Genomic DNA, 21,084 nt, shown 5'->3' on the forward strand with positions numbered 1-21,084 from the left:
TAAAGCCCCTGGGTTGGACGGCTTACCTGCCGAGTGGTATAAAAATTATGCAGAGGACATGGCGCAGAGGTTGCACTCCTTGTTTGGGCAGGCGCTGCGGGAGGGTGAGCTTCCCTCCTCCATGTGTGAGGCCCTGATAGTGGTGCTCCCTAAGCCCGACAAAGATAAGCTGTTATGTGGGTCGTATCGCCCCATATCCCTATTAAATAGTGACGTAAAGGAGCTCGCCAAAATTCTGGCCCTGAGACTGCAGAAGGTTATTCTTCACCTTATTCATAGGGACCAGGCAGGATTCATGCCTGGGAGGAGTACGTACGATAACATCCGACGTCTCTACCTACACATTCACATGGCAGAGTCCCTTAAAAGAGGTGGCCTGGTGCTGTCTCTAGACGTGTTGAAGGCTTTTGACACGGTAAACTGGTCCTTCCTGTGGGAGGCCATGCACCGGATGGACTTTAGCGCCCAATTTATTCGGTGGGTCCGTTTGCTCTATACCAACCCTAGAGCCAGGGTGTGCACTAACAGAGATGTATCTGCCGCTTTCACTCTACAAAGGGGTACCAGGCAGGGCTGCCCGCTTTCGCCGCTCCTGTTCGCTCTGGCCATTGAGCCACTGGCTCTGGCGGTGCGGCAGACGGCGGAGGTGGGTGGCATCTGTTATGGCCCCCTCTCGGAGAAAATCTCTCTCTACGCAGATGATGCCCTAATTTACCTGGTTGGCACGGAGCGGTCTTTTGTATCCCTGATGAGCGTGGTGGAGGAGTTCGGTGAGGTCTCTGGGCTGAGGGTGGGGTGGGAGAAATCGGTGGCATTCCCTATAGGTCCTACACTTGACTACTCTTACCTCTCTAGATCTAAACTCTCCATTCAACCTACTTTTAAATATTTGGGGATTTATATTAATGCGGACATGGCTTCTTTTGAAACTCTTAACGTCACCCCAATCATGTCCCATATGGAGACCAGGCTTAAAACCTGGGCTTCTCTACCACTTAATCTCATAGGCCGTATAAATATCTTTAAGATGATTTACCTACCCAAGTTTTTGTATGTGTTCCGGGCATCCCCGGTTTTTTTATTGAAGAAACTTTTTAAAAAAATTGACTCGCTCCTGTTCACTTTTCTGTGGCAGGGGTCAAGCCCACGGATTGCCAGGGCCTCTCTCCAGGCTGCGAAGCTGGATGGGGGTCTGGCGTGTCCCAATTTAAGACAATACTTTATAGCATCTCAGCTCACATGTCTATGACTGGTTCCTGGAGGCCTCTCCGTCCTGTTCCACCGCTCTACTGACCGCTCTGGAGGGCTCCAGGGACTCGCTGGTTGATGGCCTACTTAGGTCAAGGGCTGGGCGGTGCTCCCGGGACTCCCCGATTGAGGTTAGCTGGTTGGCCTGGCATGAGGGTAATGGGGTGCTTACTGATGCAGGTGGGGTGTCTCCTAGGGCTCCCCTATGGCAGAATTTGAACTTCCCTGAGCTCCTGGGCCACCCGGACTCCGGGTGGTGGACCCAATTGGGGGTCACACGAGTTTCGCATGTCTTTGTTCAGGACAAGCTTATTTCCTTTGAGGATTTGAAGGTACGCAGTGGGATAACGGATAATGCTCTATTCAGGTATATGTCACTCCGCCACGCCATACGGTCTCAGTTTGGAGGGTCTGACCCAGGAGCTCACGGAGTCGCCTCTAGAGGCACTCATGTCTTACTCAGATTTGGGGAAGCTGGTTACGACATTTTACTCACGCCTTCAGTCGAAAGGGGTCAAACCCTTCCTGAATGCTCAGCGGAAGTGGGAGGTAGATATTCCAGGGCTGTCCGAGGAGGGGTGGGAGGAGGCCTCGGAGGTTTGTTTCCTTGATTTGATTGGGTCCAATGACCAATATGTACAATTTAAATTTATTCACCAGCTACACTACACTCCGGCCAGATTGGCCCGTATGGGTTTGATTACCAGTGCCTTCTGTCCTCGGTGTGACTCCACCGAGGCCGACTACTTACACATGTTTTGGTCATGCCCTGGTGTGACAGCGTACTGGAGGGAACGGTTTTCCTTTTTTGGGGACACTCTACACTTCCCGGTTCCGCTCACCCCGGAGGCCGGGTTGTTAGGGGTGCTTAATGACTCTGTACCTACAACGCATGCTCGGACTCTGTTACGAATAATTTTGTTCTATGCCAGAAAACTGATATTGTTACAATGGAAGAGTGCGTCCGCTCCGGACATTCAAATGTTGTATCGTATGGTGAATAAGGTTTTACCCATATTTAAATGTATATATAAAGGCAGGGCTTGCCCTAAGAAGTTTGGCAAGATCTGGCAACCTTGGCTGGATATTGCTGACTCCTTCTGGAAGGATACCCCACTTTCTCAGCCATAAAAGGATTAGGGGGGCACGGCTCTGGGTGCTCTGTTGATTGTTGGAAAGACGGGGGCGGAGGGTCTGGGTGTGGGGGGGGGCTCGGGGTTGGGTCGGATGGATGATTGAGGGTGTGAGAGCGTGTTTGTGGGTGTGTGTGTGGGAGTGTGTATGGGTTATGGTTGACCTAAAAAAGGTAACTGTTACTCGCGGCCAGGTTCGGGCCGACTGGGTTACCCGGAAGTAACGGGTTCTCCGATTCCTCCGTTGAGGGAGCGGGGCAATTTGTTTGTGGGAGGGAAGTACAGTGGAGGGAAGGGAAGTGGTAGCATTTCTGTGTGCCATGATATGCCTGTATTGTTCCAACTACTGTGCCATTACTTTTTGGACCACTGTACCTGTACTTGTACTTGTGAAAAACGAATAAAAACAAGTTTCAACAAAAAAATTACCTAGTTTTTAACATTCACAGATGGTTTCTGATTATGAAAACATATAATTAAAAAAAAAAAAAAAAAAAACTTCACTTAATTTAGAAAAAGTAAAGAGATGTTCAGGAAATACACCCATGAGGATAATCCTTACCAGTACTACTGTTTCTTGAGTTTCCACAACAGCCCCAACTGAGATTGCCTCCGCCCACCTGAGAAGGGACAGGAAACACAAGAGAGGTTAAATACTCCCATCCCACCTCCCCAAACCTCCAGTGTTTCTCCAATAAACAAAGGGACACTAGAAGCCAATGCTAGAAAACTTAGTTTACAGCAAAAGAAGGTTGGGAATATATGGGTGCTGTTGTGAAGACTCAAAAAAATTGTATTAAAAAATCGCATTGGATGATCCTTCTCTGTTCCAATCCAGATAGATGAAAATCTATTCTAATGGTCAAAAAAAAAAAAAAAAAAAAGCACAATTGCTTGGAGATCTGTCACCTTGAGTCATCTTGATTGGACAGAACATCCAGGTCGTCGTATTGCTTGACAGCCAGCTGATGCATCTCCCTGGCAGATCTTTTCAAAAGAGGCCAAAGCTTTCTTAAACCAGAAGGAAACGGTCACAGAATGAATCTGTAAATCTGATGGTTGAGAATTATTGGTGGCTTTGTAGCTTTTACAGACCTTAGACCCAACAATCTCATGGGTGTAAACTAAAAGTGGTTGTAAACCCTGTACAACCACGTATCCCTACAGGTAAGCCTACAATAAGTCTTACCTGTAGGTAATGGAAATATCTCCTAATCCTCTATGGTTTAGGAGATATTCACCATATACTTTGGCGCCAACATCAGAGCATGCGCACTGCGGAAAGGGCACCGACGTGCCGTTTCTATAGTGCCTGCGCCGTCGGCTCCCACGCACATGCGCAGGAGTGATGTCACATGACACAGGCCAATAGCAGAGCCGGAATCCACGGTCCCAGAAGGAAGAGGGGTTGAAGATGGACGCAATTACACAGCGGGGATAGCAGTGACATTGCTGGCTTCTTCTACAGGTAAGTGATGCATACTAGCCCATTATGCTTTTACTTTTCAGGAAACAAAGAGGAAGTAAAACCCTTCCTCTATAAGGCACAAAAAAAAAAAAAAACACAAAAATATAAATTCCTCAATAACCGCAATGGATATAAAAATCCACTCTGTTTCCATCAGATGCCCTTTCAAACCCAATAATTACCTTGTAAAATTAGTGACAACATCATCCCTGTGCAGACAGGCAGAGCTGTGGGAGGGACCCGGCAGGCCAACTCACTACAGGCTGCCTACCAGAAAAGTACAGCAGGGGGGCAGATATAACACAAGCAAAGTCACCCTGTACAAGGAGAGAAGGCAGCAGTGACTGCTTTTGTGCAGAAATTTCCTTTAATAAAGACCAAAGTTTTACACTGGATTACTGCACAGATCTCAAAGAAATGCACAAAAGCACACCAAGATTCAAGTAAAAATACACATTCCTCTTCTATTTGGACAATATTTTATTAACCTGGAGTGGAGCTTTAAAGCTGAACTTTTGTGGATTTCAGCAAATTTGCAAATGTTTTAGGTATTGTATGCTTAAAGTGGAGGTTCACCCTAAAACAATTATATACCATTACATCCAGCATACTTCCGACATGTACAGTATGCTGGTATTTTTTTTTATTTTCGCTGTACATACCGTCTTATAGTTTTTTCACCCGGCTTCTCACTCGCGCCGGGAGTAGGCGTTCCTATGAAGAGGCGTAGATGATTGACGTGCGGATAAGGCGCGTCACGCGTTCCGAAAATAGCTGGAGTGGGTCTCGGCTCTATACGGCGCCTGCGCAGTCAGCGCTACACGGCTCCTAGTCTGTGCGCAGGCGCCGTATAGAGCAGAGTCCCAGTTCGGCTATTTTCGGAATGCGTGACGCGCCTTATCTGCACGTCAATCATCTATGCCTCTTCATAGGAACGCCTATTCCCCGTGGGAGTGAGAACCCGGGTGAAAAAGAACTATAAGACGGTATGTACAGCGAAAAAAAAAAAATACCAGCATACTGTACATGTCGGAAGTATGCTGGATGTAATGGTATATAGATGTTTTTTAGGGTGAACCTCCGCTTTAAGTCTAAAGAGGTGCATGCGACCTTGTGGACTTCTCTCTAATTTACATCCGACAGTTAGATTGTGCTCCAGGCAGATAGCTTCCAGAGCTCCAAACGCTGGATGCTGTGGTCGCAGCATTTCCAAGTGCAGAGTCCATGCAGCTGCTATACACACCCCTCCCATTCTGCCCAATCACAGATGCCTTTAAATTTAGGCTTCTGTGAATTGGCAGAAAAGGCGATGGCTGGGCACAGCTGCTGTGTGCGCTTCCCTCCTCTCAGAGCCCTGAGTGTCTCATCTGGGTGTGCAATGAACCCGTCAGATGTAAATAACAGAGAAGTCCAGGAGGCAAAATGCATCCCATGGACTTAACTCAGAATATGCCTGTACATTTATCAAAGTGGCTGAATTCTTGGTATTCAGTGTTAATTACAATTTGACTGTAAATTATCCTTTACAAATCACTAACAATTATTTAGTACAAGGAACTACCTAAAAAAATCCTATTCAATTTATATTTAATCAGGTAGACCTTTGTGCTAGGCAATTGTTGATAAATCTAAATGGGATTTTGCAACTCATGTCTTACTTTAGAAGCTATTTTTTTCTAAAAGCTATCTTTTCCTCTAGTACAGATTAGCATGTACTCCTTTCCAAATTGTGCAACATCTCTCCTAGGTTAGAGTGCAAGAAAAAGGAAGAACATCACTCTGTCTGATGAAAGGTGGACATCAGAAGTAAAAGTATATTCAGGTTAAGCCCTGGTTCACACTGGTACATTTTGAAATGCAATTTGACTTGTCAAATCGGCGGCATTTTCCGGCAATGGCACCGTTCTAATAGGTGCAACGCCACATCTTCGGCAATGCACCGATTTAAAAAAGTAGTATATGTACTACTATTTGCGATTTCGGCCCGTGATTTACGTTATCTCTGTAATCGTGGCGGAAATGGGGACTGACAAGCGTGAGTGAAATCATGCAAGTTCAGCTGAATGCGCACAGCTTCATTCCCACAGTCCAGTGTGCACCTGGGCTCAGGCTGCATTCACACCTAGGCGTTTTGTCGCCTGAAGCGCGACGCTACAATACGCTGGAGGGGAAAAATAACATTATTGTCTATGGAGATGGTTCACATCTCCACGGCAAAACGCCGAACGCCTGAAGCTGAAACAAGTCCCGGACCCTTTTTTGTCGCGCGTATAGGGCGGCTTCAGCGTTTTCCACAGCCGACAATGACCTATACAAAACCGCGGTTAAAAACGACGCAATTTGTCGCGGCAATTCTTGGTACAAAACGCCGCAAATCGCCTACGCAAAAGGTGTGAATGCAGCCAAAGGGTCACAATTTCTCCTTCGACTATTTAAGAATGGATTTCTTTCAAACCAAGAGCCATGGTGAAAACTAAAAGAAGATCAGGCCTAATTTATAGAAATCTTGATGTTATAGCGGAAGTAATCGCAATCGATTTACAGTTTAATTTGCGGCATTTGTGCTGGGAATGGAACAATCACATTGGTTGTGCTCTCAACCCAACTGTCAAACCATCTGGTTGGTGTCATAACTCAACACATGTGCAGAACCATGGCAGTTGAAGAAAAAAAAAACAGGGGCCAAGATGGCAGCTCCCTTGGCTGAAAATGATAGGAGGGTTTACTTCCACTTTAATCACTTCCAGCACTTCAAAAGATGAAGCAGAAATTCTCTACATCACCCAGGTTCAAATGTAGGCAGAATTTTGTAATTCTTGGTTTAAATCAATCATTATATAAAATAAAAATATCTTAAATAATAAAACACCCAATGTTAACATTTAAACCCAAAATATCAGTGGGTCATGGTCTAGATTAGCATGTAGTATCCTCAAAAGAACAGGAAAACTAGACTTCTCTGAATGTGTTGGGTAGAAACTTGAAACGAAGTACATTGAGGCTGCATTGACACCTGAGTACTCAGACTTTTATGCCCCGTACACACCATCACTTTATGTGATGAAAAAAAACGACACTTTCTGTGAAGTAAAAAATGACATTTTTGAAACTTCAATTTTCAAAGACGAAGTTGCCTACACACCATCGTTTTTCTCACAATGTTCTTGCAAAGTGAGGTTACGTTCCACCACGTTTTACCATTGAAGTAGCTTCTGGGCATGCGTGGATGAAAAAACGTCTTACAAAACGACGTTTTTTGCTACACACGGTCAATTTCTGTGAAGTAAAAAGTGCACTTTTGAAAAACAACACATAAAATTGAAGCATGCTTCAATTTTTTTTGGTCGTTTTTTACAAGACATAAAACGACGTTTTCCCCCACACACAGTCAATTAAAGTGACGTTTTTAAAAACGTCATTTTTTTTCATCACATAAAGTGATGGTGTGTACGCGGCATTAGGCTTGTTTTCTTGAGAGTTTTTGAGCATTAGAAGTGTATTACAAGCATTTTAGAAGTGTATTACAAGTGTTTCTTTAACCGCTTAAGGACCGCCACACGACTATTTACGTTGGCAGAATGGCACATGAACGTACAGGTACGTCCCCTTTAAAATGCTCAGCCGTGGGTCGCCAGCGCGCTCGCGACCCGGTCCGGTCCTCCGTGACCACGCCCGCGGACCCGATCGCCGCCGGTGTCCTGTGATCGGGTCACAGAGAGGAAGAACAGGGAAAGGTGAGTGTAAACAAACCTTCCCCGTTCTTCCTAGTGTGGCTGTCAGTGATCGTTTGTTCCCTGTGTTAGGGAACGACGATCAGTGACGTCACACGCACAGCCACGCCCCCCCCACAGTAAGAACACTTCATTTAGAACATAGTTAACCCCTACAGCGCCCCCTCCTGGCTAACCCCTTCATTGCCAGTGTCATTTTTACAGTAATCAGTGCATTTTTATAGCACTTTTCGCTGTGAAAATGACAATGGTGCCAAAAATTTGTCAAAAGTGTCCGATGTGTCGCAGTCACGAAAAAAAAAAAAAAAAAAAAAGCTGCCATCAGTAGTAAAAAAAAAAAAATTATTAATAAAAATGCCATAAAAACTATCCCCTATTTTGTAAACGCTATAAATTTTGCGCAAACCAATTAAACGCTTGTTACGTATTCTTCTGCATATTTTTGGTAAAAAAAAATAAATAAAATCGCATCGACCTAAACTGAGGAAAAAAAGTTTTTTTTATATATTTTTGGGGGATATTTATTATAGCAAAAAGTAAAAAATATTGCATTTTTTTTTTAAATTGTCACTCTATTTTTGTTTATAGCGCAAAAAAAAAAAAAAATTCGCAGAGGTGACCAATTACCAAAAAAAGAAAGCTCTATTTGTGGTAAAAAAGGACGCCAATTGGATAGGAGAGAAGATTCCTTGAGGTCTGCCTGTAATCCAGCCTTACGGCGATAGACCCTGCATAATGGTGCCCTGTGCAGCGTTTGTTCTGACTAAGGTGCTTTCCTACAGGGTGCTATACAGGTCCAGGAGAGTGGACCTCAGATTAAGGGGGACCCAGTGCCTGAAGGTCTTTTATAACAAAGCCCACCATGATGGGTGAAGGTTGTTCAAAGCCCTGCAGGAGGAATGGCAAGTCTGCATTTTTGCAGGGTCTCTTTTTTAACCACTTCAGCCCCGGAAGGATTTGCCTCCTTAATGACTAGGCCATTTTTTGCGATGCTGTACCCAAACTAATAGAGCTTCCTTTTGGTGGTATTTAATCACCTCTGCGATTTTTATTTTTTGGGCTATAAAAAGAGCGACAATTAAATTTTTTTTAAATAAAAATCCAATAGGCGTATATTGGTTTGTGCGTATACAAACTATAAGGTAGATTTAGGAACTTTATTTTATTATTTTTTTGTTTTTATTGTTTTACTAGTAAGCGTCGATATTCGATTTTTAGCGGGACTGCAACATTGCGACTGACAAATCTGACCCCAAATGACACTTTTTGTGGATCAGTGACATTATTACATTGATCAGTGCATTTTTATAGCACTGATCAATGTAAAAATGACACTGGCAGGGAAGTGGCTAACACTAAGGGCGATCAAGGGGTTAAATGTGTTCCCTAGGTGTGTTCCAACTGTGGGGAGATGGGCTCACTGGGACATGACAGAGATCACTGTTCCCAATGAGTGGAAACAGTAGATCTCTGACATGTCCTCTGTCAGAACGGGGATTCGCCTTGCTTACAAAGGCAGGTCCTCGTTCTAGCTCTGTATTAGGTGATTGTGGTTCGCTAGCGGACACAGAGGCCGCCCGGGCACGATCCCACAGGTACGACGATTCGCGCAGTAGAGCCGACCTGCCACAGTAATTTTGTGTGAGCTAGTCGTCTAGTAGATAGAGATCTGACTGTCTTGTCTCAGTGGCTGCTTAGACATGCTCTGTGTACGTCTTAGTAGAGTAGGCTGCCGTTTCTCCTCCAGCCACTAGAGGGCGTAGGCTCGCTGAGTATGGCCTATTTCTATATTAGGAAGGAAGTGGAAAGGGCGGCCATGTTTTACCATTTGGACGGTAGGTTCAGCAAGGCCTCTTGAGACATAACAGCAGCACATGGATCCTAATGAAGTGTGAGTTTTTACTATGAGAGAAATGTGTGGCCAGACAAGTCATGATTATATACTGCAAACTTCCTGCCTAAATTAAGTTGCAGTTCAGTCGGTAAAATGAGTATTTGATCCCCAAGAAAAACATGACTTCGTACTTGGTGAAGAAACCCTTTATTGGCAAGCACAGAGGTAAGATTTTTCTTGTAGTTAGTGACCAGGTTTGCACACATCTCAGGAAAGATTTTGGCCCACTCTTTTTTTTACAAATTTCTTCTCTAAATCCTTAAGGTTTCTTGGCAACTCAAAGTTTCAGCTCCCTTTATAAAATTTTCTATAGGATTAAGGTCTGGAGACTGGCTAGGCCACTCCATCAACTTAATGCGCTTCTTCTTGAGCCACTCTTGTTGCCTTGGCAGTATGTTTTTGGTCATTGTCATTCTGGAAGACCCATCCATGACCCATCTTCAGTGTTCTGGCTAAATGGGTCTCCCAGCATTATAATGACCTAAAACATACGCCAAGGCAACAAAAGGAGTGGCTCAAGAAGAAGCACATTAAGGTCATTAAGTGGCCTAGTCAGTCTCCTCATTTCTCCAGTTTTTACTTTACTTATCTCTGCAAATGCGACGGTAAAGTGTCGCCGACGCCTCGGTGTGAAATCACCCTTAGAGTCTGCATGAAGCAGAAGCATTATGTAATTTGTTCTTTTACTGGAAAATGCTCCACCTTGTTCTCCTCATAGCAGTAGTGTTAATTAGTTGACAACATTTTTTTTGCCATCATTTTCATCAGTGCCATATTTCCAGTGGTGAAAACGAAAAAGGAAAATTACCCCACATTTTCATCAATCGATGAAAACTGACGAAAATCAATTCCATTCGAGGTAAATGTGAGGGAGGGACGTTTACCCACGTGATTTTCCGGTTTCCTTGAAGCCTCGCCTGTAAAGCCTGTGAGTGTTCCCTCTCAGCAAACAAATTAGCAACCATAGCGCGCTTAGTGGTGTGGCATGCTCGGCGCTGTGTGGCCTTCTGAGATGACCATCCAGAGCACTTTGTGCATTACAGGCCTTCTCCCCAGACTTTCCAGAGCACTGTGCAGCATTTACAGGTCTCCTTAGATCGTCCAGAGAACTGTGCAGCATTTAAAGGCCTCCTCCGACCATCCAGAGCACTGTGCAGCATTTACAGGCCTCCTCGGACTACCTTTCAGAGCACTGTGCATTACAAGCCTCCTCAGACTGTCCAGAGCACTTTGCAGTTACAGCATTACAGGCCGCCTCCTCAGACTATCCAGAGCACTCGCTGTGCATTACAGGGCTCCTCAGACCATCCAAAATGTGTAGTTTGTTCAAACCTTAATACCATAAATAACATATTAGGTTATTTTTTTTACTCCAAGAATATATAATCAGTTTGAAAATTCTACAGAAATGCTTAAATAATGCATTACAATTAAACCCATTTGATTTTAATGTAATGTACTGAAGGTTTTAGTCAACTAAATACGACTTAAATTGCTGATGACCAAAAGACGACTAAAACTAGAATGGCATTTTAGTCAAAAGACCATTAATAAAACTAAATCGAAATTGGACGCCATAATTAACACTGCATAGCAGAGTTATAATAAAAGGGAAAATCTGGAGGACATATCTATGGCCTAGCACATTGAGAAATCACAGGAGAGAAGGCCTGCCAATGGCTCTAATCTGCCCAAGAAGCATCCTAACATAAACTGTCATTTATGACCATTACCCAGACAGCACATAAATGACAAATTTACAACACAGCTTAAACCAGAGCTACCAGAACCATCCAGTTTAGTTTATCCATTCCTGAGAGTAGCCAGTAAACGCTAGAAGTTGGGAAAAGGATGGGGTGTTTAAACCTTTCAAATATCTTTTCAGTCTAATATTTCCCATTGCTGAAGTGCACATCTAATTTGGCAGAAAGCAGTTAATTATAGTAAAAGCAGCAGAAAGACATTTTCTAAGGCAAGGCTTTATTTTAGCTTATAACTGTGCGTGGGTTTCCTCTGGGTACTCTGGTTTCCTCCCACCCTCCAAAGACATGCTGGTAGGTTAATTGACTCTTTTCTAAATTGGCCCCAGTATGTGCATGTATGAATGTGAATTAGGGACCTTAGATTGTTAGCTCCGTGTGAGTAGGGACTGATGTGAATGTACAATATATATGTGAAGAGCCATGCAACTTGTCAGCGCTATAGAAGTACCTGCATTAAATAAAATCAAGAGTAACTTCTTCTGGTCTCTGCCCTTTTTTCATACAGTCTTAAAGCCGAACTCCAGGCATATATAAAATATTATGCAGCCCTGTGTTCATCAATACATCTCAAAATTTTAATGCAAGCAGTTTGGTACATTGATTTGACTTGGCATAAGCCTCTTGAAGTCCTTTTACAGCATAACTCTGAGACATGTAGTAGCACAAGGAGCCTAATCAGGTGTGCTTCAGTGCAAAGAAAATTTTGCTACGTTGAGAAAGAGCAGAGTGACAAGGAAATAAGCTCAGAATTCTGAAACTTCTCCTTTCACTGTCCAATGACATCATATGTGTAGTGCGGAGACAAGCGATACTGAAATGCAGAACAACAGAATCAGGTCTCCACTTCTGCCAGACAGTGCTGTGCAAATTTGGGGACTAGATGGACAGAATCAAATCCTTTCATAGGTAAAACAGCCAACATACATACACACACACACACAATATATATTATATATATTATATATATATATATATATATATATATATATATATATATATATATATATATATATATATATATCCATATCCAGATGAAAGGGGAAGAAGTCACTTCTGTTTTTCGGATTGGAGGTAGGCAGGTGTAAACAGACATCTGTCGCTCTATAGAGGTCACCGATGTGCTGCAGTTTACCCACACCGCGGGTGCAGCGTAGTGCACCTGTGTGTATCCTGCGGGTTTGCTGAACTTTGTCATAGACTCCACCTGTGGCAAAAGCCGACGCTGTAGAGGAAGCATTGGTTTATGGGGCTCTGCTCTGCAGCCACTTTCTTCCTCTACCACCAGCTTCATTCACAACACTGATGCTGTGGTATGGCGGGTCGCAACCTGCGATCTGGGCTTGCCAACCCACCATTCCAGAGCAGGAGGTCGCTGGCCACATTAGAGGGCTCCGCGAGCCACTGGTTGGCCACCCCTGACAGAGCATATATGGATTGAAATAATAATAAATTGAAGAACAAAAAGAGAGCGCAGAGAAGATGGGAAAAAGAGGGAAAGAAAGGATAGATAGATGACAGAGAGATGGTTTACAAGGTCAATCCAAGCGCAAGTATAGTGGATGATGTTATCACTTTATGAGTGGACAACAAAGTGACCTCTAGTATCTTATTAAACAGTTACCATGGCAGAAGGACCAAGTTATTAAAGTTTGAAGGTAGGTGGTACTTTATCCATGGGTTCCATAATTTTTGGAATTTTGAAGTCTGGTTACGGTCGATGGCTGTCATTTTGGCATGCGACATTGAAATATGCATTCGGTTATTAGTTTCAGCCAACTCAATAGTTGTAGACTTCCAAGCTTTCGCTAATGTTTGTTTCGCAGCCATTAAAAGTTGAATGAATAATTTAAACTGGGAAGATAAGTAGTCTGGTTTCAGGTTGAGAAACACTATGAAGGGGTCTGGTAATACTTCTGTTTGGAACATTTTGGAGGTTATTTCGAATATTTCATTCCAAAATAGGTGAATATTTGGCCACTCTATCTGGCACCAGATACCATGGGGTTAATATTTTGTAGTTTGTCTCCAGTGCCATAACATTGGGCGAGGATGCTTTGGTGTACGACCAAATACTAGACCATTTTGCGTCGTCTAGTTTCTGACCCAAGTCTTCTTCCCACTTCTGAACATATGTTGGCTTGTCAGGCTTAGATTTTATCAAGAGTTGGTTATAGAGTGATGAAGTCGCACCTCTGGCAAGTGGGTCTCTTTTACATATTATCTCAAAACTGGAAAGGTTGACAAAGGGGTGTGGCCATTTATGAAAGGTGTGTAGAATTGTTTTATTTGGGAATATCTAAATGATTCTGGTAAGTTGTATTTGTCTTTGATTTCTGGGCAGGTTAGGAAGAAGTTCGAAGTGGTTAAATCTTGTAATGTTAGGATTCCTGCTGTTGACCAGGCCTTAAAAGATTTAGGGCATATCCACACCGGGTAGAAATCTGGGTTTTTGAAAAAGCATAGTGAAGGATTGTGTTGTGGTTGGAGATGGTATTTTAATTTTCAGATTGTCCCAAAGTGACAGGAAAGGTTTGATTATGGGGTTTTGTATTTCACGTCGGTTTTTGGCGTGAAGCCAAATTAAGTTTATATATATATATATATATATATATATATATATATATATATATATATATATATATATATATATATATATATATATATATATATATATAATGGGTCGCATTCTGAAGCTTCTATAAAAAAAGGTCCATAATGGTGCTTCCTGGTTTGTGTAATATTTGGGAAGGCTGGCCAGATGAGCTGCTTTGTAATAGCTGGCAAATTTAGGGAGACCAAAGCCCCCCTGGGATCTGGGGAGATATAGCATGTGTGCGAGGATTCGTGGTTTGGAAGTGCTCCAGACAAAAGTTCTATTTTGCACCAGTCTCAGAAAATATGATGGAATTGGGATCGGTAGGGTTCTAAATAAGTAGAGTAATTTGGGCAAGATGGTCATTTTAAATGTGTTGATTCGATCTATCCATGAGAGGGGGAGTTGCTAACATTGTTTTAATAAATTTGTGATCTGCTTCAGTAGAGAAGGGAAATTGGCTGAAAACAAATAAATATTTATGCGAGGATGTTAGTTGAATTCCTAGGTTTGGAATAGATTTTTCTGCCCAGCCTCGATTATGGATTTCATCTGTGTACCAATTTGCCTGGAGTTCAGTTTTAAACTTTACATGGAGGCAAAACTTTTTTTTTTTTTATAAAGGTTTTGGCCAGTGTAAGGAAGCGTTACAGTAGATCCTCTAGCAAGTTTGTATTTCTTTCTCTGCCCCTGTTGGGAAGATTAACTTTTTTTTTGCTTTTGACCACTGGTTACTGGGAGAAAATTAGGGGGATCTCTTTAAAGTTGTCACCAGAACAAAAAGAAAGAGGGAATCTTTAAACAGGGACACCTATTCCTGAAGAAGTGGATGCTCCTCATTTGCTAAAGTTGCTTAATACTGTGTATTGTGTATTTGCAACAGGAACTAACAGGAAATATTATGCACAGGATACATACAGTATAACAAAAATAACCCCTTACCTACGCTAGCTAATCTATATAAAAAATGTTTTTTTTATATATATATATATATATATATATATATATATATATATATATATATATATATATATATATATATATATATATATATATATATACATATATATACATACATACATACATACATACATACACATACACACACACACACACATATACATATACATATACATATACACACACACACACACACTTTGCATATGATTTCTGCAAAAGGGAAAGCCATTTGTGTTACTGGTGGATCACTCATGGTTATACATATTTACATTTTGAATACCAAGTAGCAGGGCCCCCATGTATCCTATGCAAGAAGGTGAAAATACTTCTGCCAGTGACAGGCCCCCCTGCCCCCCTATTCTTTCGGCAGAGACGAGCTCTCCCTCTCTGCACGGGGTCCCAGCTCTTGAATGGATAGATTGACAGCAGCGGGAGCCAATGCCTGCCTGCCATCAATAAAATTCAATGACACGAGCACCGGGGGCGGGGCCGAGTCCCACCATCTGTGTGAATACACGCAGAAGCAGGACTCGGGAGCGTGCCTGCACGGGGGTCCACCAAGTAGAGGTGTACACCCAATGCAGGGGAGGAGCCACCAGTGCCACTGGGGGACCTCAGAAGAGGACGATCAGGGCCACTCTGTTCAAAACGAACTGCACAGTGGAGGTTAGTATATGTTATTAAAAAAAAATATATATGAAAAAAAAGAAGGGATTAAAACCCCTGTAAAGTTGGTCAATTATGAGACCATGGCCGATTCCAAAAGCCAAGGACAGAAGAGGATGGCAGGCAAAATGTTATGTTATAAGTGGCAGCCTAATGGATGGTTTGCGAATTAGGGGGCGGGAACATACATGCAGAGGAAACTGTAGTATTGGATTCCTTTTGGGGATACACAAAAATGCCCCCTTCACCAGGGCTTGATTGGAAACCATGTGAATGGACTAGAAGTGAACTGGACATTTGTGCTTTAGTTTAGTGTATGGTTCTCTGCAGGCTGTAAACGTTCAAGAGATGGACAAACTATACACTTATAGTGGGAGATTACAGCATGCTTATGAGAAGAGCTTCATGATGATAACTGTAGTTTGAAGGGAACCCCAGCAAATTCATCAAACCTTCTTAATATAAAACTTCCTGCCCTTTTTTGCTGGACTGGTACAATTTTTCAAATGGATAAATAGATGAGATTTCTCAGAAATTAATTGCTACACAGTGGGGGCAATTTATGTAGCGTGCAGCAGAGGCTGGGGATTTCCCCCATAGCAACCAGCCTGATTAAATTTAATCTTCTGCTAGTGCCCTGGGACAGGGCCTTTGGGAGATGATTTGTGATTCACTGGTATGTGGGGGCGGGGGGCTTGTTGCTGGATGTGCTTACTATCTGTTATATGCATGATGGAGTGATGCATTGTTACTTAGTTTTACACACTTTGTATGATATGTCATATTTTTACTACTTGTATGTTCTGTGAGCAATAAAAACCTTTTTGATTTAAAAAAAAAAAAATGTAATCTTCTGCAATGAGAAAAACATAACCAATATGCTGACTGTGGTAGAATATACTGCCTCTGCGATCTGCTGATCCCAGGTGCAATGCTTTACAGTGGGCATCGCTAAATGGTGGCCCACGGCTCGCATCCGGCCCGAGCCACTGCTCTTTCTGGACCAATTTGATTGCGCTATTTAGCTGCCGTTTTTGTCCCAAGCCTCCGCCGCTGTCATTGGCAGAGCGGACAATGGAAGGCAGGACAATTCTGGACTGGGGGCGGAAATAGCACTGCACTGAACTGAATACATTTTTCACGTTAACCAGGCAGTGATTGGCTGCTAGGAGATGGTCCTAGCAACCAATCACCAGCTTGCAAAAATGAAAAAGTTACCCGCCAGCTCCCGTGCCCCTTCCAGTGCTGCTGTGCCTCTGCCTTCAGTTCATGATTGTCCCGACTCCTGCTCTCCGCTCTGAAAGGTAGGAGAGGGAGGGGAGAAAAAGGACATGGCTGTGAACTTGTAAAGAATGGGGTCATGTACTGTGTGCGTCATGTAAAGGGGATAAAGGGGGACATGGCTTTGGGGGTGATACAGTATATGAAGGGGGACAGTGCTGTGGGTAGTGTGCTGTGCGTGTGTGTGGGATATGTGAAAGGGGCAGTGCTGTGGTGGGAAAGATGTGAAGGGGACAAGCAGCTGCACACAAAATGAGGTGCTGCACAAAAAAACATGCAGGGGTACAGTTGATTTTTAAAAACGCACTGAAATACAAGGTGTAGTTTCCCGCACATGCAAATAGCATGGTACAAACGCACCATGCAGTTGCCATGTGGCTGCATTTAAAAAAAAAAAGTGCCAAGACCTTTTCACAGCAGAAAACGCAGGCACAGCAGCCCATTCAAATGAATGGGCTGTTGTGCCTGCACACCTGGGCTGTGATGTAAAGAATCATTGCACAAAAATTCGATTCGGACCTTTTCTGGAAGAAAATTTTACTAAATAGGACCTCCATGAATTTTAATTCAATCCCCCGGCTTTACAGTCCCCATATAAAAATAAAATAAATGCACTACGTTCAAAAAGATGTACATTTATTGTTGTAATAAAAAAAAAAAAAAAAAAAAAGGTGAACTTAGCATTTAACAGATGTCGTCTGAAACAGATCTTTAAAAGCATATGATAAAAACTATTCTGTTTCTTTATGAAACGGATCACTTGGAGAACAGCAATAACCTGCATTTGAGAGGCGTGAGGTTTGAACGTCTGATCTGACATTTCAAAGAGAATCTGCAGCTATATCTGCTGGTCACTGAACCAGAAATCAACAGATTTTTTTATTTAACCTTTTCACAAGCAAGAATGCAACAGATACATCACAGCTATCCTCCCCCTCTCCTGTACAGCCACAAAGATATACAGTATCGCACAATAGTGAGTACACCCCTCACAGTTTTGTAAATATTTTATTAGATCTTTAAATGCGACAACACTGAAAAAATGACACTTTGTTACAATGTAAAGTGGTGAATGTACAGCTTGTATAACAGTGTAAAATTTGCTGTCCCCTCAAAATAACTCACCACACAGCTATTAATGTCTAAACCACTGGCAACAAAAGTGAAAATTTCCAAATTGTGCCCAAAGTGTCAATATTTTGTGTGGCCACCATTATTTTTCAGCACTGCCTTAGCCCTCTTGGGCATGGAGGTCACCAGAGCTTCACAGGTTTCCACTGGAGTCCTCTGCCACTCCTCCATCATGACATCACAGAGCTGGTGGATGTCCCACACCTTGGGCTCCTTCGCCTTCCTTTTGAGCATGCCCCTAAGGTTTAGGTCTGGAGACTTGTTTAGCCAGTCCATCACCCTTACCCTCAGTTTCTTTAACAAGGCAGTGGTCATCTTGAAGGTGTGTTTGGGGTTGTTATGTTGGAATACTGCCCTGCAGCCCAGTCTCCAAAGGGAGGGGATCATGCTCTGCTTCAGTATGTTACAGTACATGTTGGCATTCATGGTCTCCTCAATGAACTGTAGCTCCTCGTGTCGGCAACACTCATGGAGCCCCAGACCATGACACTCCCACCACCATGCTTGACTGTAGGCAAGACACACTTGTCTTTGTACTCCTCACCTGGTTTCCACAAAACACACACTTGACACCATCTGAACCAAATAGGTTTATCTTGGTCTCATCAGATCGCATGACATTGTTCCAGTAATCCATGGCCTTAGTCTTCCTGTCTTCAACAAACTGTTTGCGGGCTTTCTTGTGCATCATCTTTAGAAGAGGCTTCCTTCTGGAATTAAAGCCATGCAGACCAATTTGATGCAGTGTACGGCATATGGTCTGAGCACTGACAGGCTGACCCCCCACCCCTTCAACCTCTGCAGCAATGCTGACAGCACTCATACGTCTATTTCCCAAAGGCATTCTCTGGATATGACGCCAAGCATGTGCACGCAACTTCTTTGTACCGATAGGAACCTGTCCTGTTAAACCGATTTATGGTCCTGGCCACGGTGCTGCAGCTCAGTTTCAGGGTCTTGGCAATATTCTTATAGCCTAGGCCATCTTTATGTACAGCAACAATTCTTTTTTTCAGATCCTCAGAGAGCCCTTTGCCACGAGGTGCCATATTGAACTTCCAGTGACCAGTAAGAGTGAGAGAGATAACACATGACACCGGGAGGGAAAATGGCCAATTTGGACACTTAAGGGTTGTACTCCCTTTTGTTGCTAGTGGTTTAGACATTAATGTGTGTGTTGAGCCATTTTGAGGGGACAGTAAATTCACACTGTTACACAAGCTGTACACTCACTACTTTACATTGTAGCAAAGTGCAAATCCTTCAGTGTTGTCACATGAAAAGATATAACAAAATATTTACAAAAAGGTGAGGAGTGTACTCACTTTTGTGAGATAATGTATATCATGCATGGGCAGCTGTGTCACAACTAAACAAATACATTCCTTGCAAACAATGCAAAGGGCCCGGTGAAATCTTTTTCAGTGCTTTTAAGTGAAAGTTCAAAGACCGGGCATTGTCAATTGAAAGAGGACTGCGGACTGTGTTTAGTCCCTAATGACAAGTAGTATTCTGGCTGGTCATCCATTTTTCTCTAATAGTCTTTATTTAGAGTTTCCAAAGAGACTGTGAAGACTATCTATATATCTATATAACCATGGATGTTACATTCAAAATAAAATACAAAAAAAAGAGACAGACAGTGGAAATTTTTGCAAGTTTTCAATCAGCTGGTATGGTCATATCTATTGTTGACATGTTACCCACTTGAAAACCTCACAAAGAAGTTCATCATTATAAGTAGAATATGTGTGCCCCCTTGTAACAGTAGTAAATGTGCAAAACATGAAAACGAAAAAAAGAATAAAAAGTGACAAAATAGGAAAACAGACACAAAGACAAACAAACAATTACCCATATGCAAGCCCTATTTAGCTGCAAATATTATTATTATACAGGATTTATATAGCGCCAACGGTTTACGCAGCGCTTTACAATATAAAGATAGATAGGCAGAGAGCCAGGATAGAGCAGAATCTTGGAGGCCAAGGGAATGGAGTTTATTGGGAAAGAGCGGGTGGTCAACGGTATCAAAGGCTGCAGAGAGGTCAAGTAGAAGGAGTATGGAGTACTGGCTGTTGCTTTTAGCAGTTAGTAAATCATTAGTGATTTTTAGTAAGGCAGTTTCCGTGGAGTGCTGCGAGCGAAAGCCAGACTGCAAGGTGTCAAGAAGGTTATTTTCACTGAGGTAGGAGCCAAGACGGTTGTAGACTAGGCGTTCTAAAAATTTAGAGGTGAATGGGAGCAATAAGATGGGGTTGTAAAGGAAAAAAAATTTTTTTTCATAATAAAGCATCCTTTACCTGCAGACATTTCTCTTTTCCACTTCCTCATTGTTCGTTTTTGCTCCATTTCTTCTCTGTTCTGTTCACTTACTGCTTGTCTGATTTTACTGACCACCGTGATGGGAGGCTTTACTGCGGTGGTCAGTAACGTGCTCACCCCCTCCTGGGAACTACATATGTGCGGCAGGACGCTCTCTACGTGTTAGAAACTTCAAGGAGGTATGAATTACTGGGTGTGCCGCAATTCATACTGGGAAATGTAGTTCTTACATGAATGAGCGCCGCAAACCAGGAAGTGAATGAGAGAACAGAAACTAGAACGCCGGAGGTGATATAGATGAAGGAATTTAATAGGTATTTACTTGTTTTTTAAACAGAATCATTACACTATTCTGTCTGTCTACCTTGCAGACATTAATTTTAGGCAAAAAATGTTTTTCCTTTACAACTCCTTTAAGTTGTTCAGGTTGGTGGGGTCCAGTGAGGGCTTTTTAACCACTTCCCGACCCCCGCATGTACATATACGTCCACAATATGGCACGTACAGGCACATGGGCGTACAGGTACGTCCCCGCCTTACCTGGGTTCGGGGGTCCGATCGGGACCCCCTCCGGTACATGCGAGGGCCGGGAACGGTGTACGGGAGGTCCGGGAGGAGGGGGCGGCTATTGGTTTCCAGCCGTCCCCTCTCGATCTCCGTCAGCGAATGAGCTTCCAGCTGAGCCCTCCCTGCCTGTGTAACTGTAAACACAGGCAGGGAGGAAGTGACGTTTTCTCCCCTCTGGCGGTCTTTTCGTCCGGTTCCAGAGGAGAGAAGACGTCAGTACTGTGAGTTGCACCAACAGCACACTGACACAGCACACATAGGCACATAACCCCCCCCGATCACCCCCCCAGCACCCCCAGATCACCCCCTGTCACAGTGTCACTG

The 21,084-nt window shown here is 43.1% G+C and overlaps 1 protein-coding gene across 3 annotated transcripts in view; it reads right to left on the bottom strand.

Moving 5' to 3' along the window:
* USP49 (ubiquitin specific peptidase 49) overlaps nt 1–21,084 on the bottom strand; it is a 106,769-nt gene that overhangs the window by 22,995 nt on the left and 62,690 nt on the right. The window contains exon 7 of one of the 3 annotated variants that reach the window (XM_040337694.1): nt 2,944–3,001. The exons of 1 other annotated variant lie outside the window; for it this stretch is intronic. In XM_040337694.1, coding sequence (XP_040193628.1) covers nt 2,944–3,001 — 58 coding nt within the window. Of the gene's footprint in view, nt 1–2,943; nt 3,002–10,017; nt 10,807–21,084 lie in introns of those variants that run through there. One more of the 3 variants, XM_040337695.1, reaches the window with a different exon arrangement.

The sequence above is a fragment of the Rana temporaria genome, chromosome 2 (assembly GCF_905171775.1).
Source record: "Rana temporaria chromosome 2, aRanTem1.1, whole genome shotgun sequence".
Classification (NCBI taxonomy): Eukaryota; Metazoa; Chordata; class Amphibia; order Anura; family Ranidae; genus Rana; species Rana temporaria.